Source organism: Hibiscus syriacus, unplaced genomic scaffold (genome assembly GCF_006381635.1).
Source record: "Hibiscus syriacus cultivar Baekdansim isolate YM2019G1 unplaced genomic scaffold, ASM638163v2 tig00111392_pilon, whole genome shotgun sequence".
Taxonomy (NCBI): Eukaryota; Viridiplantae; Streptophyta; class Magnoliopsida; order Malvales; family Malvaceae; genus Hibiscus; species Hibiscus syriacus.
In genome coordinates this window covers 4,256,096-4,269,239 of record NW_024063078.1, presented here as the reverse complement: position 1 = coordinate 4,269,239, position 13,144 = coordinate 4,256,096, and the positions used below count along the sequence as shown (strand labels likewise).

The 13,144-nt window shown below is 35.3% G+C and overlaps 2 protein-coding genes and 1 pseudogene across 3 annotated transcripts; 1 reads left to right on the top strand and 2 right to left on the bottom strand.

Annotated features, from left to right (window-relative positions):
* Positions 1-59: 59 nt before the first annotated feature.
* On the bottom strand, positions 60-1,374 carry LOC120160176 (annotated as a pseudogene).
* Positions 1,375-3,181: 1,807 nt separating this feature from the next.
* LOC120160131 lies at positions 3,182-6,137 on the bottom strand. The gene is made up of 7 exons (XM_039170568.1): positions 5,715-6,137; positions 5,511-5,612; positions 5,338-5,418; positions 4,924-5,055; positions 4,069-4,287; positions 3,782-3,874; positions 3,182-3,555 (listed from the first exon to the last, which is right to left on the bottom strand). The coding sequence occupies exons 1-7, from the start codon at positions 5,937-5,939 to the stop codon at positions 3,394-3,396; spliced, it is 1,014 nt and encodes a 337-aa protein (XP_039026499.1). The 5' UTR covers positions 5,940-6,137; the 3' UTR covers positions 3,182-3,393.
* Positions 6,138-7,699: 1,562 nt separating this feature from the next.
* LOC120160741 (O-fucosyltransferase 16-like) lies at positions 7,700-12,385 on the top strand. 2 transcript variants are annotated; one of them, XM_039171092.1, is made up of 11 exons: positions 7,700-7,785; positions 7,974-8,199; positions 8,293-8,349; positions 8,474-8,564; positions 8,788-8,864; positions 9,274-9,362; positions 9,494-9,677; positions 10,367-10,551; positions 10,895-10,997; positions 11,415-11,746; positions 11,817-12,385. In XM_039171092.1, the coding sequence occupies exons 2-11, from the start codon at positions 8,029-8,031 to the stop codon at positions 12,277-12,279; spliced, it is 1,752 nt and encodes a 583-aa protein (XP_039027023.1). In that variant the 5' UTR covers positions 7,700-7,785; positions 7,974-8,028; the 3' UTR covers positions 12,280-12,385. The 2 variants fall into 2 exon arrangements, with proteins under 2 accessions (XP_039027023.1, XP_039027022.1); XM_039171091.1 differs by lacking the exon at positions 7,700-7,785 and having other exon boundaries at positions 7,905-8,199.
* The last annotated feature ends 759 nt before the right edge of the window (positions 12,386-13,144 follow it).

Here is a 13,144-nt window from a genome sequence, read left to right as displayed (position 1 = left end):
AATATTCGATTTGATTGAATTCTTACTCTTACCAAATTGTTCAGTGTTGTATAACTTTATTAAATCATTAAACTGAGTGGACTTTTCCCTAAGGTGCCAAATGCAAGGAGCTCTTCGTTCTTCTCTAGCATAATCATGTGTTGTTCCTTCATGAACACCAATGCTTCGACTCCATTCTCCAAATCTGTATCCATGAGAAGAACCGTATTCTGGATCGCAGCTTCTGATTCGGCACAGGCCTTGCATACCCACGTCGGCTTTCCCCACCCATAATCTATCTCATACAGACCAAAGTTGCACCAGCTCGTAAAATTAATAACATCAATCTCACCACGACACCTTGCCGATCTCTTTCATATACTCAAAGAATTTAAGCCATCCTCCATCTCCTCGTAGAGAAGCAACAAAATCGCCATCAATTTTCCTTATTGCTTTCCTCAGAAGGCAGACCAAGCTATCCAACTCTGTTTCGTTTTCAGTCACGAGAGCGGCCGCAACACATAAGAAGTTTCCGACTGAAGTTTTCGGGATTTGCGGTACTGTCCTTTGACGAAGATTAACTGTATGATTTATAAGTGCCGATTTTGATATAAGAGCAGCCATGATACACTTGCTGAGGAGGGCTGAGACGACTTCGACTCGTGTCGGATTCGGTACACTTGAACTAGCTGTTCTAGCCTCAAGTGAAGCTATTGCCGAGGCATCAAAAACAATTCTCGTAATTCTGCATGTTCTTTCTTTGAGAAATGTGGTCATTAGTGTTGAGGTTGCCTCCTTGGAGAATGCCGTATTCTGTGGAAAGACAACAGAGGCGTTGAAATCCGGTAAAACAGCTTCATCGTCGGATTTACGAGTCAGTGAAGCCCAACTTCTAAGAAATGTTGTAATGCTAGTTCCATTGACAACCATATGAGAGAGACGTGTTCCCACCACAACACCACCGCACGCAAAAGACGTTACTTGTATCATGGCTACATAACCTCCTGCACTCGTTGCAGGGAGCAGTTGAGGAACATAAGACGAATCAGTGAGCTTGAGAAACTCCCCAAGCGGACGATTAACTCTAGCCTCGACGTAGTACGCCCCCTCGTCATTACAATCAACAGAAAGATGATGGTCCTCGATCCTTCCGGCAAACGGGTAAAAGAGAGTTAAGGTTTCTGATAGAGATTCCTTAAGCAACCGTGCCCTCCTAGGAATGATATCGGCCGGTGGAATGCTGGTTTCTTGGTTCATATAAAAGAGGACTATAGGAACATAAATTGAAGGAAGGAACTGATCCAAAAAGGAAAGCAAGTGTGTTCTAAGATGATGAGGCGTTGGAGAAGACGGTTTGATCAATTCTTTTGAAACTATTTCGACCTCCGTCACCATTTTCTCTTGCACGAAAATACTCTGACGTTTAGCACAATCCACATATCATTTATATAACTAGATGTTTTCCCAATGCACATGCAGTTTGTATTTAATAATCAATATTTAATTCTTATAACATATAAAATTAATAATTTAATAACTATTATGAAATAGTAACATTTATAATTAAATGTTTATGCTAAAATCCATGAATTCCTCATTTTTCTTTGTGTTACTTTGCTTTGTTTTTTCATTTTTCTCCTCTCCTCATTATTTTACAAGCATAAATATTTTTCATGAATATATATACTTTAGCTCTCCAGTAGAGAAATAGAATAATTTTTTCATGATTTTTTACGAACCAAATGATCTTAGTTATTAAAGGATTGTCGTTTAAAGTTATGGATTTGAATATCACGTTTTCAGGGGTATACGAGCGTTCATTATCAAATAAAAATTTTTAGTTTACTCAAAATTTGGCATACCTAATCTATATGAATAGAATATGAAATTCAACTGTTGTATTTTTAAAATATTAATTGTAAAAAAAATTAAGGTGTATAATTCCCACAAGGCTTTATTCTTCGATTAAATGGATTCTTAAGGCAAATGCTAAGATTCAAATTCACACAAGATGGAACAACATAAATAACCTTGATCACTCGATCAATTAATGAGTCTTTCACTTAGATTTATTCTAATGTTTAATCTATATTTCTCAAACTTTACAAAGTTGGTACTTGTATTTATTAAATCTGAATAGAACATGCATTGCTAACGCTAATGCTTCAATTCCGTTCATGTACAGAGTTCCTACGTGGGTGGTTCCACTACGGCCTAATGTAAGATTAATGTATGATAGTTTTTAATCTAAAATGTTATATGTTTAACCTAAAAGTTATATAATTTGCAATAATTTCAGTTACAACAAAAGATATTACATAGTGGCGGGTTTTAATTTATAATGTTACGTGTTCAACCTAAAAAATTATACATTTTTCAATAATTTAGATTACAACTAAAAATGTCTTGAATATAACTTTTTAAGTTACAATCGGAATAATTATACAATTTATATGATTTATTATGAAGAAGTAATATTTCGATTTTAACCTAAAATATTATGTTCAAATTAAAAAAATTAGTCTCTTAATAAATTTTTCGATTACAATCGAATTTTTATCGTTTTTATCTTATATTAACGTATTGTACTTTAGACCCATCCGACACACATTGGTTTTTCCACCCAAAATCATCTCATAGAGACCAGAGTTGCACCTATCTTTTTCATGTACTCACAAAATTTAAGCCATCCGTCATCTCTTTGTAAGGCAGTTACAAAATCACCATCAGCTTTTCTTATTGCTTTCCTTAGATGTCACGCTAAGTGATCCAACTTTGACGCATGACTTTATAATATTAGGGAATAAATTTATAAAATCTTCAAAAATATTTTTTAAATTAAACACATATATTAATAACATAATTTTTTATATGAAATAGATACAACCAATAAAATAAATAATTAGTCGAATAAAATTTAAATCTCAAAATGAACACGTGCATAAATCTGTCACTGATTAATAAATTCAGTCAACCTCCATTGGAGTGCACTTCCCTTAACTCTGCATATGACGATGGCAGTTTTCACAACACCGACATGGAAGCATTGCAGATCGAGTATGTGGATGATCTCTTATTAAAACATCACTGGAAGAAAATAAGTTAAAATATGAGTACAATTTTGAGCTGTCTGATGTAATGAAACTTTTGGAAGAACCATTTGCAGCAATGTTAGATGAATGCCAAAATTTAGCTCTATTTAAAGGTAAGAATTACGAGTGAAAAGACTTTGTTTCATCATAAATTTTGGATAAAATAGAAGCCAAACGTGCAAGGCATGCACAAAATTTCCATGTTTTCTCCTGCAGCAAATCCCCCTGAATTAACCACCCCCAGCTTCTCCACGTAAATAATAGCATGTTGATGTTCTCCAAATTTGCTATCGAGTATATTAGCAGTTGAAACTGCCAGCATTTAAATATCTTCTCCTGGGGGTAACTCGGCGAGCTTTGGAGGGGTGCCGAGTACTCTTTCCATATCAAATCGGACTTCAATGTTACGAAGGCTGTATCCAACCACCATGAGCCAATAAAGAAGCTTCGCTAGTTCCGGTGCACTAGTCTCAGTTACACTTGTCTGTAACACAAAACAATGGTAGGTTAGGATGTCTTTCAAAAATAAAATGAAATTGCAGTATGGATTACACGTTTCTTCTCAAGGTGCATGTATCTCCCAAATCAAAAAGTGGAATTCTGATTCTGATTCTCCAAAACAAAGAGGATGGAGATCTCCAACTGATTTCTTCATTCAAATGAAAATTTAAACCATGAAACCAAAACCATCAAAGTAATGTAACGGTAACCTTCATTTGGTTAGGATCCGAAACAGCTAAAAGACGCTTAATGAACGTATTCATTGCAAATACGACATCCTCTCCAGCACTACTTGTCAACTCCTACAAAGCATGTAATTTGAGTTAATACATATGTAGATAAATCAAATTTGAAGCAAGTAGAAAGAACAATTATAATGGATTCGTAATGCAACAAGTATTCATTAAGTTCTAGTCATAATCAAAATGCAAACAGAACTATAGAATTAGCTGTCAACTAGAACCAATTCCATGAAATTATAAACAGCTTTATATACCTTCAAATTTTGGGGCTCAAGAGACTTGAGATATTCTAACAGTTCATTTGGACCATTAGCAGAATTTCTGCCAACTTGACGATTTAGTTCCTCAATCTCTGCTTCAAGTAACTCAATGTACTTTTTAGCATCTATTTTCTCGGGGCCAGAAACATTATTCCACCTGATAACTTCACCAGACACATTCTTTTGCGTACCGGGTGCGTAATCTGGAACATCCTGTAAAGATGAAGCCCTTTAGCACCATTGAAAAATATTTGGACATTTAAGAATTAAGAGTTCATTGAAATAAACATCATTGCCATTAAACAGATCAGTTAAGTCAACATGGTGAAAATTAAATAGAGAGCAGTGTACAGGAAATCAAAGTGCTCAACAAGTAACACCAAACATTTTAAGAAATACAGGAAAAAGAATCATGCGTTGTTGATCACTTCAAACAAAGCTATACTGAGAGGTTAACTTACATTAGCATCAAACTGTGCAAAATATCTCTCTCCGGAGTAAAAGACAGCAAAGATAACTTGATAGGATTCAATGGCTTAAAGAATAGAAATTAATCACAACAGGTATGCTTTGAATAGACACAAATTGGCCCATGCTTTTATATCACTAAAATGAAATACATGATGGTATGCGACATCTGACTATCTGTTTCTCATATCTATCAATGTGAGATTTCTCCCTGACAGAACAGGCTGCATCATACATGGTTCCAGAACAAAGCACCATCAAGATGATGTGATGTGCAAGCCATTACATTTTGGGTACGTATTACGTGGCAAAGCAATAGCATCAGCCTCTCAAGATCTTGGTTTCTTTCAAGATGCAACGCAAAAGGGGTAAAACACGTACCTTTTTCTCTTGCACCTCAGGAAGAGCAGCCTGCTCTAAACCTTGATGCAATTCCAATCGGTATTGTGCATTCTTAAACATATATCCAGTCATCATAACACTGTACATGAGTTGTGCAAGATTTTCAGCAACCTAAAGGAGAAAATCAAAGAAATCCAAATGATTGTCTAAACCAAGTCAAGTTCAATAACACTGATAAACATGATAAAAATATAATCGAAGAACATATTTTGCATTCTTAAACACATATCTAGTAATCATAACACTATACATTAGTTTTATAAGATCCCAGCAACCTATAGTGAAATCAAAGAGCTCCCAATGATTGCCTAAACCAACAAGCGCTTGGTTCAATAACGCTACAATCTGAGTCAAAATCGAAACAAAGAAAATCTATTATCATAATATGCTTACGGTGGTGACTGTCACAGCAAAGAATTGCGGGGGCAGTGTTCCAATCATGTTCGTCACTGTTTGCCGCATTGCCTCAACAACCTGGGAATTTTTTTTCCTCAATTTTCAGTTTCATTTCATTTCCAGAGCCTAAGAAATTATAACCCTTTGCAGAAAGAAAAAAAAATGAAAACCTGTTGAGGAGCTCGTTTCACGAACAATTCCATGAACTCCGGCTGCACATTTTTCACATACTCCAATAGAATCTCTCGCCTGGTCTTAGGCAGCTGATTTTTCTTCATAAAAGAAAAAAAAAGTTACACTTAAAACCCTCAAGCATAAAACACCCATACAAGAAAAGAGACCCATGAAAAAGAGAAACAGAGAGAGAGAGATACCAGACTGCCATGAGGAGGCTTGGAATCATCATTGGATTTAGACCCATCATCGCTCTTGGAAGAATCATAAGCTTTAACTCTCAAACCCAATCCCGTGCTACTTTTAATCTTCCGTGGGAAGCGAACCGACGAAGGAATAGATTGTTTAGTGTTATTATACGATGAGAAGACAGTGAAGGAAGACTGCAGCACAAAAGAAGAGGGCTTCACAATCAAGGAATTCATCTTAGCTCCTACAATCAATAAAAACAAAGGTGTGTTCGTTTATGGTGTGGACATTAAACACGACGGGTGAAGTGAAAGTGGTGAGCTTTTTGGTACGGCAGCTCCGAAAGATGAGAGTTTATTGGTTGGTGTCAAATCGAAATTTGCAGTCTCGTTCACCAGAAGAGCGTGGAATAGCACCCCAGAGGATAACCTGTAATGGGTCGGGTTTTCAACTACTTGCGTTTTCTTGTTTAGGTACTTAAGTTGGTGTAAACCACAAATGAGTGACATTATCTTATTAAGGGAAAATCTAAGGAAAAGTAAAATTAAATTAGTGATTCGTATTTGAAAATAATTTCAATAAATGATAATTCAGTATATTTACCACTTCTAAATATAGCATAATAAACCATAATAATTAAAAAATACATTAGAAATAAATTACGTAAAATAAATAGTCACATATATTATATTATATCATATCATATCATAATAATAATAATAATAATAATAATATAACAAGGTATATATATTAGAATAAAAATTTTCTTTATGGAATCATAATACGTTGATACTTCAATAATTTTTAATTAAAAATTCATGAGTTTATAATCGAAACTATTTTGGTTATTTAAAAGAAAATGCAAATATATAAACAAAACTAAAAGCTTTCAAAATATTTAAAAATTAAATTAAAAAATGTACAAAGATTTAGTTTAATGATAGACAGACATGAAGAGAGTTATAGTAGAACTCATTTTGAAGTGTTTAACTTATCATAAAATTAAAGATAAGCATCAAGTTTCACTAAGATTCCTTCAATATATCGAGTTATTTTAATGATAATGGGAAATAATCACGATACATTTCGTGAGTGATCTTTCATAAACTTCAAAGAAAAATAATATAATTTAAATAATTATTAAACAATATAATTCACTTTCTTCCAGTCGTATGAATTTCAAATTTTAAAAATTAGTTGACTTATACATTAATAAAGTAATTAAATTCCACGATGTATTTATGTTTATTATCTCGTATGGAGATCTACGATTCACATCTTATTTAAAAAAATCTCTACAAAAAACATTGGGCACTCCTTAATGTGATTTTTTATCCTCAAACCAATGGCTAGTCAAAAAAATATTCGATAGTTTCTTTAGCAAACAATCCATAATATTGTTTAAATTACGATATCAGTTTAAAATTTTCTGGAGGACACACTCATATGAAGAAAAACAACCCTAAACCTCTAATGGTAAGATGAGTATTCGATCGAGATGAGTAAAAAAATTTAAGTTGGTTGAGTTAACGATTCATAATTTCTAACTCAAATTTCATTTGAATTTTGAGTTTTTGTTTAAATTCAATTATAAATATTTATAATGTTATGGTATTAAATGATTCAAATTTTTTAAAAAATTCTATAATCATATACGCTATATATTTATATTTTTTTCATATTTGTTAATATGTGGTATATATATATAATGTAAAATTAAAAAAAAACTCAATTTTATAATTTTTAAAAGTAGAAGGATTCAAAAAAATAATTCTCTACAGTCGGGGTCATTCTTGTATTTTACCCTAATATTTAATTGTTTGTTTAATAGTACGTAATGCTTCTTATTGACCAAGAAATGATGGGTGTAATTAGTAAATTTCATTTTTACATTTAACAAGTGTTCATTTTTTTTCACCTCTTCCGTGAGTGTGTCATAAAATCATAATCTCTTTTTTCCCCCTACTGAAAAGGAATAGTGACAGTAAATGAGCAAAACACTGACAAGTAAAAAGAAATAAAAGGGCGCAGAAGCCAGATCACCACCGCTCTCAACCCACCCGTTATTCGTTTCGTCTTGAGGTGGTTTTGTTCATACTTTTTATACTTCTCTCGGTTTCTAATTTTCTTTTTCTATTTGTTGTTTGTATTATTTCTTCTTGTCCTTACCCGGCCAATGCCATAACCTTATTATTATTACTATGGCGGAGTAGTAGCACAGAGCTGAGAGAGAGATCAATCGGTTTCTTACACACGCTCTCCACTTATAGTGTTTGCTTGGAAGGAAGGGAGTGAAAAAGCGGCGGCGGCGGAAGTAACGGTGCAATGGCTTTGCCACGGCGGCGAAACCTTTCCCACAACAACCGCCTCCGATCTCTGGTTAACCTGGTATCGGTCATCTCCGGTGTTCTTCTAATCCTCTTTGCTTTGCTTTCGTTTCTCGCGCCTTCTCCTAACGAATCGCAGCACTTCAACCTTCGCCATCACCAGCGCTCTGTAATTCCTCGCTCTCTTTCTCGCGGTTTCAAGTTCGCGTTGAATTTATGACTGATTTTTGTTTTAACTTAATTCTGTTTTCCTTTGGTGTAGTTTAACGCAGTCGTTGAGGATCTTGCTACCAGTGGAGATTCAGTTTTCCGTGTTCCGGTTAGGCTTTTTTTTTGCTCCTGTGTTATATTTTTCTATACAATTTCAGTGATTGTGCGTTTTGCTTTAGATTTCGTTGGATGCTAACGGTTGACTAATTTCTGTTATTGTTTTTGAGAATCAGAGTAGCGGAGCTAAATTAGATCGTGAAATATGGAGTTCGAAAAATGCTGAATTCTTTTATGGATGCAGTAATGCCAGCGCCAAATTTGCAAGTATGTATAATCATTTTTTCTGTAGTTTGACTGATAATTGTACATCTTTATGCAGAAACTTTAGGGTCAAAGACGGTAGGTTTGGAAAATGTCAAATCTAGTCTAGGAATAATGATAAAAGGATTGAGATGATTTAGGGTTTTTATACCTTGCTTTGGACAGTGAGGAAATTGCTGATATACATAATGCAACGAAAATCATTAATGCATTGGTTGTATTGCAGAAGCTGAAGCTGTTTCGCATCCCACACGATATCTGGCTATTGCCACTAGTGGAGGCTTGAACCAACAAAGAACTGGGGTAACACTGATAGCTACTTCTCACTGTTCTCAGTAGAGTTATTTTATCTGCTGGAATGATGTCTTATAGCATTTTAATGCCTTGATTTTGGGTTTGATTATCATAATTACTATGAGAAGCTGCAAGCCAGCTAGTAAGATTCATGTTTCTCTTGCTAAATTCTTATAGAGCTTGCAAAGGCAGAATTCAAGAAGACATGCTTTCAATTATTTGCATTGATTTTGCTGATTCTAGATGATTGAAACTTTAGTGATCTGCAGACATGCTTGAAACTATTGGTCCTTTACTAGTCTGAGCTTTCTGTTACCGACTCACCATCAATGTCTCATGACCACAAGGATTGGATCGTTCTTTTATTGCTCTATTGATGCCATTTTGAGATCAAGCTTACTAGTAATGCATGTTGCAGATTACTGATGCTGTTGTCGCTGCTCGCATTCTGAATGCTACTCTTGTTGTTCCAAAGTTGGACCAAAAATCCTTTTGGAAGGACGCCAGGTGTGTAATGGGATGAAAGATATTTGCCATTTGAATTCCTAATATCATTTAGCCACTGATATTGAAGAGAAGTTATGCACGAGTTGAGTTGTCAATATGTTATGTGACAATTTCTACTTCTCCATGTCCAGTAACTTCTCGGAGATCTTTGATGTTGATTGGTTCATATCATCTTTATCAAAAAATGTTAAAATCATAAAGCAGCTGCCTAAAAGGGGAGGGAAGAGTTGGACTCCATACACCATGCGTGTTCCAAGGAAATGTAGTGTTAGGTGTTACCAAAATCGTGTATTGCCAGTTATTTTGAAAAGGCATGTAAGTTCCATATTCTCTATATTTTTCATGTTCAACTTTTTTATTTCTTTATTCACTTGTGCCTTTTGCCTCTTCACATTCTATCTTATTCTTTTCCTATGGAGAAAATTAACAAATATGTTGCTGAATGCTAACCATGCTTGTAAGCTGAAGTTGGTTTGCTGGTTCATGGAGGATGAATTATTGAGCGGTAGGGCATCTTTTAGTATGTCATATAGAATCTGGGAGTAATTAAAAAGAATGGTAGGTAAAAGGTTAAAAACTGGTGATGCATGGAAACTTTTGCACCCATAATGACTAACCTTTCCTGCACATTTCAACCATAGTGGCATATCTGCTTGAGCTTTCACTAGATCCTTTATAAGTAGTCTTTTCAGTATTGGAAACACAAAGTCTCTAGAGAACCAACATACAGACCTTTCTGATCGCTAATAAGTTTTATTGAAAATTTGTTTGCATTTTGGATTCATATCTTCTCTCCTTAATACTCGTCTTCCTAGATATAGTATTGAATGGCTTTTATATTTCTGTTGAAATTTGTTTCATCTTAAGTCACATTTTTGTTTCAACCATTACTTCACTCTATTCTATCTAATAACCAAATTAAGGGCAGTTGATATTACTCTTGTCCTTTAGAACTATCTAATATTGGTTGGTTTCACTAGTAACACTTCTCTTGTCATGTGAAGCATGCAGTTCAGCTCAACAAGTTTGATTACAGACTTGCAAACAAATTGGATTCGGATCTGCAGAAGTTAAGATGCCGAGTTAACTACCATGCTCTGAAGTTTGCTGACCCTGTTCTAGAAATGGGCAAAACACTTGTTCATCGAATGAGGATGAGGAGCAAGCGTTATATCGCTTTGCACTTGAGGCATGTATCTTTATTTGGTCCTGTATATCTATCATTCTAATTAGCTGTGTACACAAGTATACCTGGATTGTATGGGCCTTAAGGTTTGAAACTGCTTAACCTGCATTCATGATACAGATACAGCGTAACTAAATATACAAGAATGATACAGATACAATGGCAGCATGACCATTTGATGATAGATTAAATATCTGATGTTACAATGAAAATATCTTGCATGTTTTAAAGCTAGACCTTCAACCATCATCATAGACGTGTCCACATACAGCAATGAATGAATGCATCATTATTTTCAAGCAACAGTTCTTATGGTTATTGATGTAGCAAAACTTTTTTGTTACAGGTTTGAGCCTGATATGCTTGCATTCTCAGGATGTGATTATGGTGGAGGTGAAAAGGAAAGGAATGAACTAGGTGCGATACGGAAGAGGTGGAAGACTTTACATGTAAGACTCAAGTTTCATACTCGTAATAGTTTTATTCGTCCCGAGTCTTATCTTTTACTGGCAAAGAACTCGCAATTCGAAAGCAAATTTAGTAATCATGGTCTCCCGACATATTTTTTTAGTTTATAAATATGATTGTCTCCTTCCACGAATGGAGGGGAGGAATTCAGTTCTTTCCATTTGCATGATGTGTAAAGTGTAAACATTATAAAAGGTTCAAGTAAAGTGGGTGAAGATTTTATAAAGAACAAGAGAGGGTAAAAGCGATGCATAGGAAATTTTTAAGCAACAGCTATTGCGAGAACAGAAACTGCAGTCCTTTCAAATTATCCAATCTGTATTAGTTTGAGTTGCATCAATCTGCTTTAACCGCTGATCTATTGCAAATGCTGTATGGACCTATTTATTGGTATGCAGAAAACCAATCCTGATCGGCAAAGAAGGCAAGGGAAATGCCCACTTACCCCAGAGGAAGTTGGTCTGATGCTGAGAGCTCTTGGATATGGCAGTGACGTTCATATATATGTGGCTTCTGGTGAAGTGTATGGAGGGGAGGAAACTTTGAGACCCTTGAAATCACTCTTCCCAAACTTCTACTCTAAAGATACCATTGCCACGAAGGAAGAATTAGCGCCATTCTCCTTGTTCTCTTCTCGAATGGCTGCACTTGACTTTATTGTTTGTGATGAGAGTGATGTGTTTGTCACCAACAACAATGGTAACATGGCTAAGATATTAGCTGGGCGAAGGTAAACAAGCCTGTCTTTCCATTCCGTTACTATAAATGCTGGCTAACTTTTCTCGTTTGTTTTGTTGCAGGAAATATTTTGGACATAAACCCACCATTCGTCCAAACGCTAAAAAACTATATCGGTTATTCTTGAACAGAAACAACATGACATGGGAAGCATTTGCCTCTAGTGTTCGTACTTTTCAGAGAGGCTTTATGGGGGAACCAAAGGAGGCCAGGCCAGGCAGGGGTGAATTTCATGAGAATCCAACCGCTTGTATATGTGAAGATTCAGAGGCCAGGGAAAAGGCAAATGTAACAGATTTAAGAGAGAAGAAAAATGGGAAATCGGGTGCTTCATTGAAAAAAGAGGCTACGGTAAGTGATGATCAGAATGATTATGATGATAACGATGAGCCAAAATGGCCTGATCTGGATGACGACGACGATCAAATTTGGCCTCAAGAGAAGCAGCTATATAACGGAACAGGTTCGGATTATGATGCAGTCATCTCTGATGAACCTGAGTTGGAAGAGATTCTTTCAGACTAAAACCTAACAAATTCATTCTCGAAAAGTCCTTGTTTTGTTGATGATAATGCAAAATGTCATCATGTCTATTAAACTCCTGAGATTATCAACAGTTTATGTTTCTTTTGTGGTTTGAGTTTTAGTTCCGGAGCATTCTACTGATAGTGAGGCATACAAATAGCCAGCAGGTGAAAGAACTTTCTCCTCTTTAGCTGAGGCTTCAGAACAATCCAAATACCAAGACATGGGAAAGAACGAAAGGTTGAAATACAGCTATGGTTGTTACTGACTTTTGGGTGGGTTTATGTAAATTTTGTCCAAGTGCTTTAGTTTTGTACCCATGATCACCACAACTGATATGAGAGAAAGGCGGCCAATGTAACCAATTTCAGTTTTTTTTTTTTAATCAATGTATCACCTGATACTTGTAACTTTCCCCTCCCACAATCCTAAGTTAGATCCTAATGTTTGGGCCACAGGCTTTCCACACTATGCTCAAGATTGGACCATTTATTGCATCGGCATTTTTTTTAAAAGACCTACATTTAAATTAACCTATATATAGGGAAAACAAATTTTTTTGAATTATTGGGACCATTTCAAGGATTCATCACAATAATTATAAGAGAAAATAACCTCAGTGACCAAAAATCTCATATAATATACGATTTTAACCAACTTTTTCCGGATTTGCCAAAATGACCAACAAAATCGCAATGCGATCGCTAATTCGCAACGCGATCTCCATTATCGCAAATTCGCGTTGCATTTTCGCAATGCGATAGTTGAAAATCGCGTTGCGATGGTCTACAGTATCGTTGTGATTTTCCCAATTCGCAATGCGAATAAGTAAATCGCAACGCGAATTGGGAAAATCGCAATGCGA